This window comes from Leiobunum rupestre, chromosome 2 (genome assembly GCF_980474605.1).
Source record: "Leiobunum rupestre chromosome 2, qqLeiRupe1.1.hap1, whole genome shotgun sequence".
Taxonomy (NCBI): Eukaryota; Metazoa; Arthropoda; class Arachnida; order Opiliones; family Sclerosomatidae; genus Leiobunum; species Leiobunum rupestre.
In genome coordinates, this window is record NC_143385.1 from 40,386,827 (window position 1) to 40,408,409 (window position 21,583).

At 38.9% G+C, this 21,583-nt stretch overlaps 1 protein-coding gene across 3 annotated transcripts in view; it reads right to left on the reverse strand.

Annotated features, from left to right (window-relative positions):
• Positions 1 to 1,303: 1,303 nt before the first annotated feature.
• Hn (phenylalanine hydroxylase) overlaps positions 1,304 to 21,583 on the reverse strand; it is a 47,984-nt gene continuing 27,704 nt past the window's right edge. For all 3 annotated transcript variants that reach the window (XM_090165602.1, XM_090165603.1, XM_090165605.1), the window contains exons 2-13: positions 20,248 to 20,370; positions 19,583 to 19,760; positions 17,822 to 17,916; positions 17,689 to 17,756; positions 15,694 to 15,744; positions 14,089 to 14,234; positions 13,277 to 13,412; positions 13,077 to 13,203; positions 10,568 to 10,663; positions 7,796 to 7,929; positions 1,598 to 1,713; positions 1,304 to 1,525 (exon numbers count right to left, since the gene is read on the reverse strand). In XM_090165602.1, the coding sequence (XP_090021728.1) occupies positions 1,482 to 1,525; positions 1,598 to 1,713; positions 7,796 to 7,929; positions 10,568 to 10,663; positions 13,077 to 13,203; positions 13,277 to 13,412; positions 14,089 to 14,234; positions 15,694 to 15,744; positions 17,689 to 17,756; positions 17,822 to 17,916; positions 19,583 to 19,760; positions 20,248 to 20,370 (1,314 nt within the window). In that variant the 3' untranslated portion in view covers positions 1,304 to 1,481. The remainder of the gene's footprint in view (positions 1,526 to 1,597; positions 1,714 to 7,795; positions 7,930 to 10,567; positions 10,664 to 13,076; positions 13,204 to 13,276; positions 13,413 to 14,088; positions 14,235 to 15,693; positions 15,745 to 17,688; positions 17,757 to 17,821; positions 17,917 to 19,582; positions 19,761 to 20,247; positions 20,371 to 21,583) is intronic.

Genomic DNA, 21,583 nt, shown 5'->3' on the forward strand with positions numbered 1-21,583 from the left:
ATTTAATCGGAGCCGGCTCCTCTCAAATTCTAGAGTCGAATTTTTGCTCTGGCTCCAGCCCCGGAGCCGGATCTGCGGAGCACTAATGGACATTAAATGAACTATTGTATTTTATTGTATCAGACATATTATCAGCGACAAGAGGCCAATTCTTTGTTAACCTTATTCATTCACGTAACCCGCGATTCAATGGTTTATTCCCTGAAAATAGTGAAGTGCACTTTTACACCCGGCCCATGCGTCTTAAAGAAATGCATCCCAATGATCCAACAAAAGAGTGCTCAGTCAAAATCATTCGTCTCTGGCTCCAGTATCTAGTTTCTAGTCTCCGACCTCTGAGACCGGAGACTTCTAATTTCATTTGGGTCGCCGGAGAGTGGAACCCTGAAGCCCGGAGCTTCTTTGGCTCGCCGGAGAGTGGAACCCTGGAGACCGGAGCTACTTTGGCTCGCGGGAGAGTGGAGCCTTGGAGCCCGGAGCTCCTTTGGCTCGCCGGAGAGTGGAGCCCTGGAGACCAGAGTTCCTTTGGCTCGCCGGAGAGTGGAACCCTGAAGCCCGGAGCTCCTTTGGCTCGCCGGAGAGTGGAACCCTGGAGACCAGAGTTCCTTTGGCTCACCGGAGAGTGGAGCCCTGGAGACCGGAGCTCCTTTGGCTCGCTGGAGAGTGGAGCCCTGGAGACCGGAGCTCCTTTGGCTCGCTGGAGAGTGGAGCCCTGGAGACCGGAGCTCCTTTGGCTCGCTGGAGAGTGGAACCCTGGAGACCAGAGTTCCTTTGGCTCGCCGGAAAATGGAGCCCTGGAGACTGTTGTTCTTAAGGCCCCTAATCGTAAGACCGGAAACTATGTACAATTGAAACCCGTGTTTGCAGTCAGCAATGAAGATTCTACATACTTCAATGTTTAAGCTAGGGGTTTCGTTTTCCCCTAATTTAGTGTGTCAAAGGTTGATTTTCGATGAGTCCATAATGAAAAGGGATAATAAAGCTAAACCCTAAACAAATGTGAAGAAATTAAAAAACTTACTAATAGCTCGTACCGATAGGTCTTCGAGCAAACAAAAACGCGAAACTCGGACCAAATATATCTTCTAGTGAATAATTAAATTAAATTAATCCTTTACAATGCAGTCCATAGGTGGTTCCTTTTAACTTAACAAAGGTTGATTTTGCTCTTTTTAAAAATCATTTTCCGTGCTATTTCTTCGCAATTCCGAATTGGAATCTCTATTCTAATTTTACCAATATAGTTATATAGTTCTAGATGTTACGAAGAAAATAACTTTATTAAAACCAAAATCTACAAATTAAAATTCAACTTCTTGATAATGGAAACGTTCATAAAGATAAAATAAAAAATAGAACAAATTTACGTATTGTTATGAAAAGGTTTTGAAGTTAAAAAAACACTGGTACAATATACGGAACAAAACAAGTTCGAGATGTATTTCGTAATTATAAATTGTACAAGAAAAAATCTTGAATCTTTAAAGAACTTTGCAGAGCGCATCCAACAGAAGTTGCATTTCACCTATTGAATTTGAAAATAGAAAATATTTCGTAAAAAAATTATCGAAAATTACATGGTAAAATGTGAATTTACTTTGAATGTCTCTAACAAGAGTGTCCACTTGTTGTTTAGTGTCCACAATCTCGGCGCTTTGAGTGTAAGGGTTGTATCGGACGGTAAATGGTCTCGGAATTGATAGAGCATATTCTCTGAAAAAATTATTATTTATTTATTATATGTTTCCAAGATTAGGTATAGATTTTTATGGAAAAAAAGTGTTGCAAGTTGAGATTTAAATTCTTTTTATAAAGTAAAAAGGTTTCCAAGTTTAGTTATAGATTACCTTTATGGACAGAAAAAAAGTTTCAAGGTTTAGCCAAGAATGTATTTATTTATATTTAGGAAGAATGATTATGTTGCGACAATCGCCGGGCACGTTGAACGCCTTTCCCCCGTCTCGCGCGGGGGGAAAGACAAAACGTCACCGGCGTTTGATTACCATCGCGTTAGGTGACGTAAATTTTAAGCAGCCAATGAAATACCGGGACTATTCGTTTTATTTTAAGCGGAGGAGCGTACTGGGGGGACCAACGGGTGGATTGAGAGAAAGGCTAAAAACCGTCTCGACATAGACATTCTCCCTAGGTATAAATAAATACATTCTTGGTTTAGCTATAGATCTGTTATGGAAAGTAAGTTCGTGATTCATGGGAACTTTCACAAAATGTGTGCAATAGTACATAGTATAGATTCCCAATAAAATTATGGATTTTTACCGCTTTCATGACATTCTCAAACGAAACTGGCTTATTTTTATGCCGCATTGTCTAGACCAGAGAATAAACGACCTAATTATAGGGCTGTGCGATTACTGGTTTTAGGCAACCGAGTCGATTATCGAGTATTCGAGTCGAGTCGAGTCGAGTAATCGAGTACTTGTAGGGCCATCTTTACATGTTGTTGGGCCCCTTATTTTTTGGGAAGGGCACCGAAACGCTCCCTTAAAATAGTAAAACCTATTAAACTACGCCCTTCAAATTTCATAACTTTAATATGCGCCTCTCCAAAAATGTATTTGAGAAACAAATAGACGTTTTGACAGCTGAATTTTTTTTCTAACAATTAATATTCAAAGACATTAAAACTAACTAGGCTAAAGAAGGTTTATAGGTGAAAATAATTGCTATAATATTCTTAATTAGATAGGTCATATTATATAAAATAATAAGATTTTTTGGTGTACGAAAATTCCGTAGATAATATTCGCCCACCGAAATTCTGTACACGGAATTTTCATTACCGGAAATTAATCCGTATGCGGAATATTTCTTACGGAAAATATTCGGTACCCGGAATTTCCGTTACGGAAAATATTCCATAAGCGGAATTTCTGTTACGGAAAATATTCCATAAGCGGAATTTCTGTTACGGAAAATCTTCCGTACACGTAAATTTCGTTACAGAACATTTCGCTAACCTTATTCCCAAAACCGCATAGCTCTTTAAGATTTGTGTACATACTACATATATATCTGGTTTTGGAAATAAGGTAGCGATTTTCTCAAGGAAATGTTTTATAAAGAAAATTCGCTGTTATAATATATATTAGAGAATCGATTGAAATTCAAAAATTAAAATACTGCAATCGTTTAATCAATAATCAAGATGGTCCTTCTCTTGCCTAATAAAAAATTACAACTGAAGTTTAAAATTTAACTTGTATCTTGCGATATATTTCGTACCCCCCTTGAACTATCATTTTCTATCCGCCTTGAAATTGAATTTTATTGTACAATTTGACGAGTCGGGTTATGGAGTACTTGATTAGGAGCTGGTTTTATTCAAGTAATTATTAAATTAAATTTAAAAAGAGTATAAAGTAACTTTCAATGCTGAATATTCCTTTAATTTAAATGACCCACAGTTTTCACAACTTTGTAGGTACCGTTTAGTGCCCCCCAAATAATTGTAAAAACCCTTCTTTGAACTTTCAAGCAACGAGGATAGAAAAAACAAATACTCGACTAGTTTAGAGAGCAGCGTATTCGAGTAATCGGGTACCCGAATATGCAATTTTTTAGTACTCGGTAATCGACGAGTATTCTCCAATTAGTTATTCGAGGGTCGAGTTCGAGTACTCCATGCCAATTGGCGAAAATTTTTTCCCGACTTATTTAATGTCAATGGCAATTTTTGACTTATATTTAAGTTAAGATGTCCTATTTGCCACCAAAATTTCCCTGACTTTTATACTAGTTTTTGAAATTGCGTGGCTTTTATACTAATTTTTGAAATTCCCAAACATTTCCCTAACTTTTGAAGTTCCCTGACTTTAGGAGCCACATTGAATTTCCCTGAATTTTCCAGATACTGTGGCCTGCGAAAGATTTACTACACTGGTCCCTTCCTATGACTTTTAACGCTTCTGTTTAGTTGTTTGATGAGATGGTAATCCGTTAAATTGTTCGGGGCGGAGGCAATTTAGAGTGATGTAGTGGAAGTAGAACAGTCGAAGCGCTATTTCCCAAAATGACGCATTATGGTTAGGTTTCCTTTTTGCAGTATTTATCATTTATCTATTTAATTAAATAGATTCATGTATTTATTTAATATAATTATTAGAATAGTTATTATATCAAAATTATAACAGATCATTTATTATTTAATAAAAATAATATGGCAAACACCGACTCAGTGTTTCTTCCAAAGTATCACCGAGGCTTGGCGTTTCAGAGATAGTTTCTATGTTTTATTTGATAAAAACCATACATGCATTCGATAGAATCGCTCTCAAAAGATCGGAGATAGTATTTTTATTCCAGAAATATTTATATAAACTTAAATGACATCATTTCCGAATTCGTTCTTATTGGCTTAAAAGTAATAGACTCCGCCCCACGTTGTCTCTGAGTATACCGTGGCTAATGATAGAGTTGAATATTCATGGGTTAAATAGATTCATAGTTGAAGGTTATATTCCCTTTAAAGCTGGTTACACATTCTAGGGGACTTACGTTGGTACACGCAAATAGCAAAATTGTTTCTCTTTAATTTACTTTAAAGGGTCACTGAATCGTTGTAATATTCTAATTGGTGATATGAGCTACCACGAGGTACGGAAGGGGAACAGCTACTTGAATTTAAACTGCAATTCCTCAATTGATTTTGTGACTCTCACTAGAGTAAAAATACCGCGACGTGCCTGTATAGCATAAGCCTATCATAAGGTCCCCATAAGCAAAGGTCTGGGCCAAATTTTTGACGATCACATACCAGTTATTAAGAGGTAGTTATTCAAAATCTGCACCTCCTAGTGGTTATGTTCTCAACTAGGCATTTCCCCAAATGTAATGATGAATGCGTAGAAGGCGTGCGCGAACGTTTTTAAACTTAGAACCACGCGGGAGAAATCTCCGCCGCCAGCCCTTAGCACCGTAGCCAAGGCTTATTCAACATTTTATCACTTTCAAACTTAAAATAACACTTATCGTTGCAAAATGATTAATCAGAAATCAGAACTTAAAACTGGCTTTTAGAAATAAGACAACTTGTTTCTGAAGGTATTTATTTTTCAAATTTGAGATTTAGACGCGTTTTGTATGGCATTTATCAACCCGAGCGTGACTGCTCTACCAAGTAAGAAAATATTTTAGACGTAGGAATTTGGAAAACGAAGATGTCGCTACTGCCCTATCGTCGTACGTTAATTTTCTTCTCACATGGACAACGCCGTTAACACGGGCACCTATGGTAGACCTTTGCTTATGGGGACCTTATGATAGGCTTATGGTATTAGGTATAACCAAAAGTGGATATTAAAACCAAAAGTATATTTTGATATTCGAATCCAGCCTTTGGCCGTACACCTCTTGTAATCTGAGGCCTCCCCTTTCTCCCTATTGGAACTAACCAATCAGGCTTTAGCTTTCTCACGTCATATGTTTATTTTTTTTTCCAAAATAGTACGATCCGACACTAGCGATCCCAGCGTAGATTCTTTGCAATATCGTCCGTTTATCTAAGCCTTTGCTATTTGACGTTATGAGTTATGACTGCCCTAGTTTCAAAAGTTTGTAGTCCTACATCACGAAAATCTTAAAAACTATGAAAGTGTTACATTGAGTTTGCTGGTTTTTGCAATCCGAACTTTTCTTCCGCGGCATTAATTTAATTAATTTCGCGAATCGAAATCCTACCTACAGTAACCGACAACGAAATTATTCTTGAAAAGTAAGACACGCGACCAATAATTTTTTAAAAGAAAATTGTAAATAAAAAAAATATTTTTAATTCCCTAAAGATTAAATTTATATATTAACTCCGATACAATACGAATTTAAATTTAAAGGCGATTTAGGAAGCAAAATTATCGGCTCTATATTTTAAAGCCCATTTTCGCATGTTCCTGCGCGATGACCGTCAATAGTAACCTTACACAAAGGGGGATGGAAGCAATTTGGTCCTCAGGTTACATGGAGCAAGGAAAGGGTGACGAAGTACACTTTTTGTTTTAATATCCACTTTTGGTATAACGGATATTTTTTAGCCTCAACGTTCGCCATCCATAGATAAAACCAGCCTTAAACGTTGTAAATATTTAAGTCGAAGCCTATTTATGAATAAAATAGGATAGGGTAGGATGCGGCGTAGATAAGTCCAAACAAACCAACATCCAGTAGTGCGACATGGACCTGACAAGGAAGAAGATCCTTTCACAGAGGTAAGGACATTAGCATTGGCGGCGCCAGTAAAAGGCCGGGTTAGGCTGCGGCCTACTTGAGTAATAATAATAAAGTTCTAATAAGGGGAGTCCAAATTCAAATTTAAGGACCCATTATTTTGCAAACCAAACTCCCAAAATATTAGATTTTTTACAAATTATTTAGATTATAAAATATTATCTTCTATCTTTTTCTGTTGTCTGCTTATAGCAGAGCACTCAGCAGCACTATAGTTGGCTTGTTCTATTATTGAGTGAAGCAGAGTAGCACACGACGTTGTATGGACCAAAGTACAACTAGACTTCGTTTTTGGCTTAGTAATCGTCTTTGTAATTGCAATGATAACATAAACGAACTACTATAATACTATTCCATTGTCCATGAACCATTTTTCCACCTTGCAAAGAGGGCAGCACGAATGATCGCCTAATTCAAAAAACAATTTCTGGCGCCGCCATTTTTATCGCTTTTTTTGCTCAAGTTTTTGTGAGTGAGAACTTTGGTTTATAGTTTTTACCAGGAATTCATACCTCGAACTTGGAATGGTTATCCGGCCGTATTCCCTATGGTAAGATCTCGGGGACCATTTTCAGAGACGTGTACCACGGACTGTAAATTTTAGAGGACGAGTAAAGCGTTGCCTTCCCCTGTAGAATTTTGGTTTCCCCGTGCATCAATCACTTCGAAATAGAGAGAGAGAGTCCGTCAAGGTCATTTGTACCAGGCATAGAGCTAGTCCCCCCCCCTCATCACGCATGTTATCTGGAAATCTGGCCGACCGAAATACAAGCGCTTTAGTTTATGACCTTGAGCGACTTCCGTCAGCCTGATCGGTGAACGGGGCGTAAAATAACTCGGGAATACCGGTCCTCTAAAATTTACAGTCCGTGCGTGTACAGAGAGAATTCTCTCTGCGTGTATGAGAATAAAAAATCGCCCCCTCGCACGCGTCTCCCCTCTTTAGGAGTTTTTACCCCGCGCAACCTCCCGTTTTTACAACTGTAGTTTTTTGTTGTTCGACTCCCCGGCCATTTCGAAATTTAGGGTTTGAAACCCCACCATTGATAGCGACGGGTCAGCTCGCTCTCCCGACCTCTCCATGTGGAATGATTAAGTCCGACATTGTTAGCGCTGTCAAATTGGCAGCAGTGACAATGCCCTTGAGAACCGCGAAGTCCGAATGACGAGGTGACCGTCGCTATCAATAGAGCGATAGCGAAGGGAAAAGCAAAAAGATGTTTGAACCCTTTTTCGACACAGGGGGATGAAATTATCTGAAACTATGATTTAATACCATTGAAAATCGTATGAGAAAACACGTATGCTCTGACGTCAAAATGATGAAAAAAAAACGGTCCCCTAGATAGAGACGGAATGTATGAATTCCTGTTTTTACATGAAACAGCACTTACTTGTTAGAATAGCGTTATAAGTTGTTTTGGTCATAAATCAGTAAGTATTGATCCCACCCCCCCCCAAAAAGGTTATATTGGCGCCAATTATACATTAAACTCGTAACTCTAACGATTTATGTTTATTTTTCCGTCTATTTTGGCAGCACCGTACGCACCTCATTTTCTGCTGGGCGTCAGCGAAACTTTCCGCCAAGAAGTAGACAGGCTGATATTCCGTTATGGGATATTTTTGATTTCCTGTCAACTGCGGCTCAAACGGGCGAATTTCCGGTTTCCCACTCAAAGCGTACTACAAAAGAAATACATTAGTCAATATTTGACGGAGCTACAAATGAGTTTTGAAACAGCAGATAAATCGATAACGCGCGTCAAGATTTAGGGTCTTTCACCCCTTCGAGTGTAGTTCCGTATTAATCATTGACGGGACCCTTACCCTTCAACTTCTTGGGACCCCTTCGACATCCCTTTCCCCCTCGTAATGCATGGGCCCCTAGACTTCAGCCTAGTCAGCCTCTACCGAAGTGAAGAAATTTTTTAACGCCTTTAAACTTCGAGTACGAAACTCTATTCACAAGTGAAAGCTATAATTTCGCCCTCTTTTGGTTGACGTCGAAAATTAGATAGGTAGCGTATTAGTGTTTGGCAGCTAGGAGCAACAAACACAGCACCCCACACAAGGAAAACGCCACCCGTCAAAAGTTTTGCATTTTCTCGCGTATACATTTTTCATTGGTTAGACGCTTTAGCACCTGCTGCCGTCGGAAGGGGATAATTCCAAAATTGTCTTCCCCGCCGCCTGTAAAACGTTCCGCGTAAAGGTTCGTCTAATGAAATATGTACACAACACTGCGTTAGCGTGTTTAAAAGCTAGCTGCGTTCTCCTTGTGTTTGTTGCTTCTAGTTGGCAGTCAGTAGCGAATCTAGAGAGTTATTATGGATGAAATAGAAGATATTAAAGCTTAAAATTTGTATTTGTTTATACTTTTACACAGTTTTGTTTCCTCTAATTTGACAATAGCAGACGCTATATCAAAGATGCTACCTCAGAATAGCGTAGCTCTCAACTCGCACTCGGATCAAGTAAATATTAAGTCATCATTCATGCGAAAGCCATTTCCCAATGAGAATAAGAGGAGGATTTTAGGGCATTTTGAACTAAGATTTAAAAAGGAATAGTTTTTAATCTATTTCTGAAACAATCCAACACGTGGACTTTCGAAGCAATCGGAGCGGCTAATAAAAACGACATTACTACCCATTAGGCTAAAGGACCATGAATCCAAGAAATAAGTGTAATATTTATGACTTAAAGGCTGACTACATAGTTATTCAGTTTTCTGTCTTTCACTGGAAGTTGTCTCGCTGCAAGACACATGTGCTGCGCAAGCAGCCAGCTTCCAGTGTAAGACAGAGCTAACCGAATAACTATGTCATCGGCCTTTAAGACCTGTTCACGTGTTCTAACTAGCTAAGAGTCAATACGAGTTGGTTAACATGAGGAAAGAGAAATTTAATAATATTATGAAGATTAAATCCGTCCATAGCCTTAATAGATAGTTCTATATAAGCATTAATGTATTCATTTTAAGAGGGAAGACTACAGTGGTCATTGTCTACTTTCGCGCTATTTCAAGCTGAACTCTTAATTTTGTATTTTAACTTATAAAATTTTTATTTCAGTGTAAAACAGCCTCTTGTTTAGTGCCTAAAAATGTTTTACAATTTTAAATTTAAAAGTAATTAAGTTATTACGTTTTAATTCGGACCCAAGGAGCTAAACAAGTTGGGCTACCCCTTACAACTACCCTTTAGTTAGGACCTTAACTAAAGTTAACTATTAATATTACAATTATCAAAATTGTTTTAAGCACTAGAGGAAGGTTCAGCCTAATAAGAAAAATATAATTCAATTATGTAAATGTTAAAACAGAAACGTTCAGCTTGAACGAAAAAGAGGCTTTTACTGTATTCTTCCCCCTTAACCATGAATATCGAACTACCAACTGGGGCTCAGGTGGATGCTGCCTTTGTGCGCTTTATGTAATCACTTAATCGAATAAGGAGACAGGCGTTTTTGTTGACTCGAACCACAAAACGTTTCCGGGATTGTGCGATTTAACCGGCGCGGAGAATGGCTCGTGTTTTTTAGCAAAATACCTGCACTCTAACAAAATTACTTGATAATCATAAATAAAGGAATTTATTATTAATATTCTTACCTATTTTCGTTCAATCAAAAAGATATATATTAAAATTTTATAAACTAAATTTCGCGCTAAGCCTTGGCACTGAAAGCTAGTCAAGTTTGAAAACGTTGCCCTTCAATACCATTTTTGAACGTCAGCGCGTGACCGACGTCATAATAACTAAGCCCCTCCCATCCTAATGCAGTTCGATATTCATGGTTAAAATGAATAAATTCATAATATAAGATTATAACCTTATAAGAAAAAGAAGCCGACCAGTTCAGGAAAATAAAATGAACGTCCGCCATTTTTGGTGTGGAGAAACCAAGGATCCTGTATGTTAGAAGGATAGGTAGCCCTCCGGCCAGCCCGTGTTTCAAAACGCCGGCAGCACCGTCGATATTAAGAGAGCCTCTAAACGTACGGGGACGTCTTGTTTCTATTCCGTCAAGGACAAATTTTGGCGGTGCTTCCTCCATGTTTTGTCCTTGACGGAATCTAAAGACGGATTCTCTATCACGCATGACCCACCGACGGCGCTGCCATTTTTCGTCCCTCGCCTCATATCCTTCTAACATATAGTATCCTTGGAGAAACCGCGTACAATTCGCAGCCAGGCAAAAGAGATAGCAGTGTTGTCAGATTCAAATTAGGTTTGAAAAATACCGAAAATTAACATTTTTTTTGTGTACACGAGAGTGTCGAGATAAATATTTTAATTTCTACTAAATAGCATCTTACCTGTAACTCTCCAAACGAAGACAACAGACCAGCTCCAAAAGCTCTTATTTGACCATTTTGTTTACACAAGCCGAATTCAACAGTAAACCAGAAGCACTGCGAAAAATAAACCAAATTGTTATCGGCGATCTAAAGCTTTCGACTAATTGCTAGAGCAGAGGTGTATCATATATCTCTTACGAGAGAAGTATCCTTTGACGCCATTGAAACGAAAAATGTGGCTTCGCAGGCTCAGGCGAAATCGCGCATGTTGCTTAAATCCGTCTGCAGAAGAGGCTTAAGCCAAAGTTTAGGAAACCAAAGAAACTGAAAATGGGCCAAATCAGCTTGTTTTATGTGCGCCCGAAGAGGGCATATAACTAGAAGCAAGCGCTAAGAATTTTTTATACGTGCGCTACACGTTTTGTGACCCCTTAAAAATTTCATTCGGCTTCCATCACAGAACTAATTCTTAACACAAAAGTAACCTAACACGTGGTTTTTTAAAGTTCTTTCGTTGGTTTTTGCTACCTACATAAATTATAAATAAAAAAAAATTTGGGCCTCCATGTAGCTTTTGTGAAAATTTCAGGTAGGCTACAACCTACTTTAGCCTACTGCATATCGATGAAGAAAAATTGATATTTTTTATTTATAACCCAGCAGAAGGTGCAGCAACGGGTGGACCAATCCCCATTTCGCTCGTGGGAGCAAGAGTGGATGCTAACTCCAGCTGACACCCTACCTACGTAGGTAAAGAGTCAAACACTTTGGAGAGACCTCTTAAAGGGGAATGACGGGCACACAGCGGTCCACATAACCCGGCACAGCTTACACCGGAGATCCCGGTTGGCTCCAAAAGGCCGGGAAACAGGACCACCATGCCTTCATACTCAGAGGCCCCCTCCCCCGCAAAAATCTCTATGAGCCCCCCCCCCCCCCCTTTTTAATTTTTTATGGTTAGTGGGGGCCCACCCGAAGTTCGAGGCCCCCCCGCACCGTGGGCCCTGTGGACCATCAGCTACGCCACTGTTCATATGGAGGCACACCGCCCCACATCAGGCTACCCAAACCTCCGAGGCGGCCAGTTTGCCTGGTCCCTCTCCGTTAGCCTGAGCCAAAGCTCAGTTTCCAGCCTAAACCTGACCGAAGTCGGAGGTAGAGATAGGGCCATTTGATCAGAGTTAACATCTCCCAGTGCGCCATGCCCTTAAGGGTTACAAGAGCCGGACCCCGACTCCCCGGTAAAGCCACCAGTTATTGCACGGTTTGGGTAACCAGGTACCAGCCTGGATTGTCCCCAAAATCTATTTATAGTTATCTCCGGTTTTAACGGCTGTCATTGGGCGGCAACAGTGTCGGCGCCAAAGTGTTCCTAGGGTTTGGCTTACATTGTTAGTTTTGTTAATTTTCCGGAAAAATAAAATGCGGAAAAATACAAAATTTCAACATCAATTACTTTTTAAGGGTTTTTAATTTTTTTAACGTTTTATCGATAGAAAATGTTTAATAACAGTAAACATACTACAAAACATTAATAGTGTTACATTATTAATCAGTTTAAACTAGTCTAGAGGTTTAGTTTTACTTTTAGATTCGAAAAAATTAGGCGAAAATGACGCTTTATTTAAATTTGCAAACAATATTAGACTAATCATGGAATTAAAACTTTTTTTTATTTTTTTCGGAAAAATACGGAAAATTAAGGCCTCGTTCATTTTCCGACTTACAACACTAGTTTGGCTTATCAAATTTGGGCCCTCTTTTAGGTCTTCACAACTTTTGCACAAGCTTACGGCCCCACAAATTAACTTAAAGAAACACTTCGGGGGCCCTACAAATTAATTTGTGGACCTGAAGTAAAATGAAAAGCTGACAATAGCCTGCTTAGCCCACCCCTTGCGACACCACTATCAGGATATTCTGGGTTAACAAAGGCCTGGGCCCAGGGGCGTAGGAACCGGGAGGGGCAGGGGGGGCAATGCCCCTCCCTAGAATTTTGCTGGGAGGGGCAACTAATGTTATTGCCCCCTCCAACCTTTGGTCAGTTGAGATCTTCAAAAGACTCAAATTATCATTTTAAAAGCATATACAGTTTAAAGAACCTCAACTGTTTTTAAATTTCAGTCTTTTCCCGCCAATTTACATAGTAGTAACAAGTACACATGCATTCGGAGAAGCTACACTCCATTAAAAATTAAAAACCATTCTCCGACCCCTTTTTATTTATCTTTGCCCCCTCCAACTCCTAGAACGTTCCTACGCCCCTGCCTGGGCCCGCCCTCGGTAACCCTGCTCAAGCGAAACACATTAGCAGTATATGGAAATTCAATAGCGTGACCAGGATTTTCGGGGTCGGGGGAACACAATTGGTTTAAAAAATCCCTAAAACCATACTTTCCAGAGGGAATGCGAATGTCTAAATGGATACTTCTCACGAAATATATGTCAGATACTTTTGACAAAAGTATATAGACAGTTTGTAATTATTTAGGCTTGGTTGTAGAAGATATTTGAGACTAGATCCTACCGTGGCTAACTTCTCAATGTACTCGTCGGGTGATCCTAACGAAGCCAGTCCTATTTCTTGGGCGAATCGGGCGAAACTGGGATCCGCAAACAGAGGAGCGTGACCCAACAGCTCGTGACAAATATCTCTGTTGAGAACAACCGTACCGTTAATCGACCAATTTGTTTCGTTAATTGTAAGTACGTTGTGACTTGACGTACGGTTCTGGTGTGTAAAACGGTCTCGTATGATGACGAATGTACTGCGTCGAGTGGAACACTCTGAAAGCCAATCCGGCCAAGAAATCTCTGGAGCTCAGAAGACCCGCTACTGGACGCAGAGTGAAACCGGTGCAATCTGGGATGGCACGAAAAAAAATATTTAATTGGCGCGATAGACTGATAATTTTCGCATTTAGCGACACATTGTTATTAGGTCACATATGCTAATATACATTTTACAAAATATTTTAAAATATTCTTAGTCTTACCAGATAGCGCCAACAGTCGGAATCGTGGGAATGTAAATATCTTTCAGAGTTTTCTGATAATAGGGATGTAATAAGTAAATTTATCCGCTTGTGGCGTGACCGAGCTAATGGTTTCTTATTTCATCGATAGCCTTGACAATGTGTATTTATTCCATTGGTAGTCTGGACAACCCGTGTTATAAAAAAACAGCGTCGTCTAGTTAGGGGATTTTTAGCTCGATCACGCGACTAGCGGCGAAAGTGTTTACTTATATCCACGTTATCGAAAAACGCCAAAAAGGTTTTTCATGTTTCTTTTTGTGCCGAATTTTTGTTTATAGTTATTACATAAAACATCGCTTAAAATAGACTGTTAGATGTTGTTATTTCATAATAAGTAAGTATTTAATATCGAAAAAGCTCAAATTGGCGCGATATAGTAAAAATGAAAGCGTTAAAATTATTAAGCAATAAGGGTTTCGTTCTGCATGTTGGAATGCTTTTAACCAATTTGTTAATCGGTCTTTTCTAAATCGTAAGAATGGGATCGCCGTGGCCTAGTACCTTTCAAGAAATCAGACACATCTTGAAGTTGTGGGATATTGTCTTCCCTGTAGCCACAGTTTTCGATCATGAGCGGGAAAATGTGGTTGTGCTCGTGGCAGGCGTGGGTCGGGTACAACTTCGTCAACTCACGGAACACCTTTCCCCTGAAATTAAAAAAACATAATCGTTTCTGATTCAAATCCTTTTTGTTCGAATCAAATTTCCATCACCTTCGTTCTATTTTTTAGTTAGGTATCATGAATTGTTTAGGTTTATTTAATATCAATTAAAGGGCTACATAAATCAAGCGGAATTTGGGGTGGTTCCTTCCCTTCCGTACCTCCTGATAGGAAATCCGACTAATCAAAATTTAATTTCTTGGCCTATTTCCGGACACTTACACGTGAAAATATGGAAATTTGGGCTATTCCGTGGCCCTTTAAAATACAAATAATTAGAGGATGAAGTGTTTTCCTCTGCTTCTTCAAAATATAATATTATTTTTAATTATTATTTTTATTTAATATTATTATGGATACGTTCAGTAACGCTCATCAAAAACATCGATGAGTAATCGATGCCAACATTTTGTTACTGTACGATTTTTCGCTTTTCCGATTTGACGTCACGATGGGCATAAATTTTTTTTTTAATGTGTTGATGTCAAACGCGCGTCGGTGTTTACAGTTTATCTGGCGGAGGAGTTAAAATTATACAACTGTAGTTTTAATCAACAATTCCACTGGTTTGGTCAAAGGCATATTATTTAATTGGAATGCCTCAGCTACTGCAATGGCCGTTTTCGCTTTCAAAATAAAAGACTGATCGTTGCAACAATCAAGTATTATGGTCGTCAACAAATTCGTCATTTACTAACTCATTAATTATTGAAAATATTTTTCGCTTCCTCTGATTTTCGGGCCCCGTAACATTTATAGCCGCTATCTTCGAAAACAGCGCTGACTAGAAACATGGACTAATTAGTCCATGCTAGAAATAACACCGTTCAGTAACTTCCTACGTCACTATGACGACCAGCTCTCATCAAGTAATAACCGCTTTTACCCAGATTTGCGTTACTGAACGTACACTATATTAATAAGTATTATAATATTTTTTCTGTCGGGGGAGGGGGGTTAAAAGGGCCGTGCTGAGACATTTCGGCAAATCATGTCATCCCGGGCAAGACGATGGGCCCTATCGTATCCTATAAAGCATGTTTGTGGGCCCTTTACCGCTGGGACCCGGGGATTTTTCCTCTCCCCCTTTACAGTAAACCACTACAGGAAATTCCCTGCTGATCTGAGTAGTTACATTTCGAATATTGGATTCAAACACGTGGGGTGTTTAAAAATGGAATTTAAAGCTTTAGCAGAATTTCAGAAATTTTAAATAGCCAAAGTGATAAGTTTATCAACTGCTAGATTATCGTCTGCTTCAACTTATATTCATTTGATTTTATGGAAACATATATTTCAGCCATTTATTTTTCAAATAATTGACGAGGTGGGTCGTTATTGCTATTTAAACGTTTTAAGAATACAGTTCAGTTTTTCAAGCTTTAAAGTTTTAGTTGAAATATTTAATTTGATATCCTTTATAAGAGGAAAACAAATGGCTTACCAAGTTTCAGTTTCTTCTTTAGTGTAGGTCACATGGGGAATTTTCTGTCCACTATGACAAATTAAAGAGGATTTCAGTAATTTTTTACTTGACCTTCAAAAACGCTTCGAACCTTTTAGATCGATTTTCTTTCATTAATTTTTTACCTTTTCAAATGCATTATCTTTGGTGCCAGTTTCACATAACCCATATAGACTGAGTAGGCTTTATAGTCTAGGGCCCAGTGGCGGATACATATGGGGCGCCCCCCCCCCCCTCTTGACGTGGGCGGCCCAGCACCAAGCGCGCTTCACAGCAAGGGGAAGGCGCGCCCTCGATGACTTGTTATTACACCCATAGCTCAAGATGTCTTTTAGCGCCCCCCCCCCCCCTTGAGTTTTTTCCCAAAGGGTCCGTCACTTCGAGGAATCGTGTACGAGATTCCGAATCAAGGAATCAATATATTCCGTGATTCGTATGCAGGGACGAACTGGCTAGTAGTTGGCCCCACCGGCTATGCAATGGTGTTGGCCCCATTTCCCATTAATGCCAAATTTTTCCTCTTTGGCCCCCAATTTTAGTTGGGTGCGATCACGGTACGTGATTCATAAACTCGACTAGGATTCCACGATTTTGAAGATTCTTATATTTTGTTAAATTCTCGAGATTCTCAAGATTCCTGATTAGATTCTTGAGATTCGGAATCACGGAATCAGGGCCCGTACAAGATTCCTCGAAGTGATGGACCCCCCGGTTCTTTCTATATCCAAATTATAGATTTATATTTACCAATCGATAAGTTAAAAAAAGACTAGTATTAACCGAGTTAAAAGTAACTATAGATTCATATTAACTCAGATTATTCAACGGGTGATAAGTAACAATATTCCTGTCAGTGGCGTACCCGTCTTCAAATTGGAAAGGGGCGCTAAACGTGTGGCGATGAGGTGACAAAATATTATTTGTCAATGTTTACTATAATTCTATACGTAATTGAAATAAGACTTAACTGTACGTCTTATCTGTCTTGTCAGGGGAAGATTCGAAATCAACATAGTAGGGGGTTTCTTTTCGACTGTTCTCGGCCTAAATTAAAGTGTTGTCTTTTTACTCTAAAACGTTTTATTCGCCCGTGCCGGGGATGAGAATTACTCCGTCGCAAAAACTATTCGCTTGTTCCGGAGTATTGGGGCTACTCTTTTTACTCCTTCTGAAGTCAATCGGATTTTGTCGTCTGCTAAAAAGGCCACAGGCAGCCATTTTGCAAAAACATTTTTACTCAGACTGGACCGACTTAAACTATTCGCCACTACAGAATCAGAGTAAAATGACGTCATAGCCTTACTCTTCTTACCCAACTCCGAAATCCCGGAACAAGCGAAAAGAAACCATACAGGGTGTTTCAAATGGTTATGTAAAAATTTGAAGGAGTTGTAGGGGGTGAGTTGAGAAGTATGCCGGTTTTTCCCCATTTTCCTAAAGAGCGCCAGATAGGGTCAAAGTGTGGCCTACTAGCCCCTGGAAGTAGGCTGCAACAAGGGCAAAACCAAGCAGCAGGGAAATGCCAACAATAAGTAAAAAAGAACTTTGTAAACAAATCGAGGTAACCAGCGTAAAAGATTAAACTTAAACAGTATTTAAAGTCGTGATGGACCGCGATTTCTCATCACTTTAAAACTGTAACAATGGAGTTCACTTCGGAAGAACTGGCGGATATTCATTTCGTGTATGGATTAGCAGATGGCAATGTTTTGGCATTCGCAAATACATTATACCCCTGAAATCGCATTTCCCTGCGGCTTGGTTTTGTACTTGTTGCAGGCTTGCAGCCTACTTCCAGGGGCTAGTAGGCCACACGTACTTTGAAGCTCTCTGGCGCTCTTTTAACTCATCGTAGGAAAATAGGAAAAAAAACAGGCATACTTCTTACCTCCTTCAAATTTTTGCATAACCTTTTGAAAAACCCTGTATATTAATGCCAATCTAATTATAAATAAACACAATCTTATGACTTACTACTTGTAAAAATAAGCGATGTCGGCGAAGTATTTCCTCCTTTCTCTGTACACTTTATCGGTGAAACCCTACAAGCGCGTCGATACATATCATTAGTTTGGACCAATGATTTAATAAGAAAAAAAGTATTTACCGGGTGATCGGAGTCCAATTCGGCGCCGTAGCTTAAAATTTGATTGGCGAACTTATCCAGCTCGTGAATCTTTCCAGGAAACCACGGAACAGTATCTGCAATGGCAAAAACACACGGCTTTCTTCAAAAACATTGTAAACGTATCAATTTCTTAATTTGAGATTTTATATTTTTGCTGTAATAATGTTATAATAAAGCCATATACTAACTGATAACAATAATTAGTACTTGTAGAGAATAATACTAGTCCTCAGTAGCTTTAACCATGGTCAACGTTTGCTCTCTATGGGTAAACAGGGGTGACGTCAAGTGTCGTCGTAATTCCAAACTGCTATTACTGTATGGCGTTGAACTATACTTCATCTAAATACACCTTCTTAAAGATAAAAGTGTGACGTCACAACACGTCACCCACGATTTTTCCATAGTTTAATAGATGCACCCAAAATGGTGGCCACGGTCAACGCTACGAAGTGGTATAAAGACTAGATGACCGCCTATTTTGAGTTTACCTAGGAATATTCCTAAATTTTTATAATTTTTCAAATGCTTTCTCGATTATGGTCGAATCACGGTAGAATCTCATTCCACTCTTCGATTTACGGTCGAATCTACCAATCTCATTCCACTCTTCGATTTACGGTCGAATCTACCAATCTCATTCCACTCTTCGATTTACGGTCGAATCTACCAATCTCATTCCACTCTTCGATTTACGGTCGAATCTACCAATCTCATTCCACTCTTCGATTTACGGTCGAATCTACCAATCTCATTCCACTCTTCGATTTACGGTCGAATCTACCAATCTCATTCCACTCTTCGATTTACGGTCGAATCTACCAATCACCTTTCAGATTTCAAATAAATTAACCTAATGGATGAAAAAATGAGCGAATAAGTAGATTAGTCCATTATGAAAAGGGATAAAAAAGCTAAACCCTAAACAAATTTGAAGAAATTTAAAAACTTACAAATAGCTCGGCTCGTACCGATAGGTCTTCGAGAAAACCAAAAGACTCGGACACAAAAAGGTCTTCGATTGAAAATCTAAATTAATTTAAATAAAATAGCCAGAAATTCCAACGGTTTTATGGCTATTTTATTTAATTTAATTTAGTTTTTCAATCGAAAACCTATTTGATCCGAGTTTCGCGTCTTTTTGTTTGCTCGAAGACCTATCGGTACGAGCTTATTAGAAAGTTTTTAAATTTCTTCAAATTTGTTTAGGGTTTAGCTTTTTTATCCCTTTTCATAATGGACTAATCTACTTATTCGCTCATTTTTTCATCCATTGCATTAACCTAATGTTGATTAAATCTTCTAATCTGAACAAAACATTGGAAGATCCCATATTTTGGAGTCATTTGTGGCGGGTGTCTTTAAAAGGAAATATATCAACAAACCATCAAACAAAGCTGAAGGAGGAAGTGGCCACTATTGGAACTTTTGATCAGGGTGACAAAAAACAAATACAAATACCGTAACCACAAAAACCCATTTAACCATTTGGAAATGAAGGCTTCAGAATACGTACACCTACTTTGTACTGGATATATTTAAAAGTTGGTCATTTCTTTAATTTTAAACCTTAAATCTTTTAGTTCTTAACGAATTCAACTTTACCGGGTCTTAAAACGGCTCGCGTTGTTATAACTAATGGTTAAACTATTAAGAAAGCTACTAATGATCTTTGCGAGACTGGTTAATCTATCATCTTAATGATCTTTCAGAATTTGGTCGATATTTAATTGGAAATACCGGCGTTGTCCTTGTGGTCTCTGGAGATGATTTGCATGTAGATAGATCGGTCCTTGATGACATCCAAGGCCTCGTTCAGGTTGCCAGTCGTCGGGTTGCAGATGACCATGAACTCGTACAAGTCCGGAAACCTCTTGGACGATCGCGATTCGATGTGATGAAGGTTGACTTGATTCTCCTGAAAATAATACGGTATATGTTAATAATGTATTTATGAATAAGGAGAATGACTATATTTTGAGGATATTTAGTCTTACTCCCAATCCACTTAACGGTCTGCTGGTATGCCCCTCCCCTTACGGTTCAATCAAATCAGCCCGCTATTTTATTGGTTCCCTAAAACTGAAACACAGCAGGTGACGCCCTCCCTCAGGAATGGGGACAAACTAGACCATGCTGGTGTTCTGGGATAGTCTAAACATGTAAGCGCCGCGTGGCTAAGCAGTTGAATAAAATGTTTTTGAGATAACTTAGCCGTACTCATTACAACAAGAAATAACGAATAAAGTAAGGTGTCAGAAGATAACGAATAAAATACCTACCACTGCTCCACTATCGCCTCAAGCCTGGCCCACCCAATTAATATTCTCTAGAATATCGCCTGAGTGTCCACCGATTAAATATTACCAAGAAGAAATACTTTTGGAAAAGGTTGCGATACGTACCTTGAATATGCGAAGAGTTTCAGCGAGGGCTCCGACTTCCTCGCGGAGGGAGAAGATGACGGACACCGTTTTCTCAGCCACCACTTCCATGATGTAACTGGTACCTTTTTTGGGGATCGGCACCTTCATTGGGTAGAAATTAAAATGAAGCTTCGAGTAAATATACCACGTTCGTAAACGCGTCAATAACTAATCCTTCGATAAAAAAAAACCTTATCTCTATCCTTAATTAGGGTTGCGTTAGCCTCGCTTTCACCCGATAAAAATCGAGACAGACGTTCATTTGGATTTTAGGCGTAATAAATTCACTGACCAGAAATTATGATAATTTTCAATGTAAATATGCCAAGCTTGCGATATAACACTTTTAGGTGCGAAGTAGTATTGAATTACGTCAGTCATCGCCTGCTTCATTTTATAACTTCCTGGGTCGAGTTAACAAGATTATTTCAAGTTTATCGTTACTTTCATTAGGTTAATTGCACTTTAATTTTTAATTCATCGTTCAAATATCACCCATTGTGCTGCAAGAATATTAGTTTCCCGCTTCTGCTGCAAGAATTTTCATTTTCCATTTCCACTTGGCAAACCAGCGGAAATTTAAATTAGACAGGTTAAGCCACCCTTTTGAAAGCGAGTAGGTGAAACTTATAGGAGTGTAGACGTTGCTTTATTATGTACAATCCAACCTCCTACAAGTTCTCCCTACACGTTTTAGAGATAGTGTATTAACCTTTCTGTTGTCTACTACTTGGAGGGTGGATTAATAATAATAATAAGCTTTCTATTATCTACTACTTCTGTTAAATAATATTTTACGCTGCATATTTTGAGTTTTTATACTCGGCTAGTGAACATGAAATGGAGCTTTAAAAGAACTCTAGCTGTAACAGAAAAGCTTGAAAAAATTCACCCGTGGTGCTACGGTCAAATAAGAGAATGCTGTCATCGAAATATATACCACCGTCATCTTAATAAACCGACGGCACTAGCGACTTCAGCGCACTTGCGAGGCCATTGCAAAATTACCTCATTTACAAGTAATCTATAGTACATTTGTCTGTTTAGGATACATTTTACTGTAAGCTATTCACCGAGTGACGTCATAAATGGGAAAATCGCCTTCTTGGCGAGGCGCAGTCAAAGGCTCCGTGAGACGAGAGAACGAGCGAATACGAAACGTCGCTGAAGGAATATGTGTTTCGAGTGGCTCTCGGTAAACCTTTGACTAGGAAGTGTCATACTTATGATCAATATGTTATATATTTATGGTACTAAGTAACAGATCTTTCTTTACAAAGTCTAGAACTAGAAATTCGTGTTATAGATTTACCTG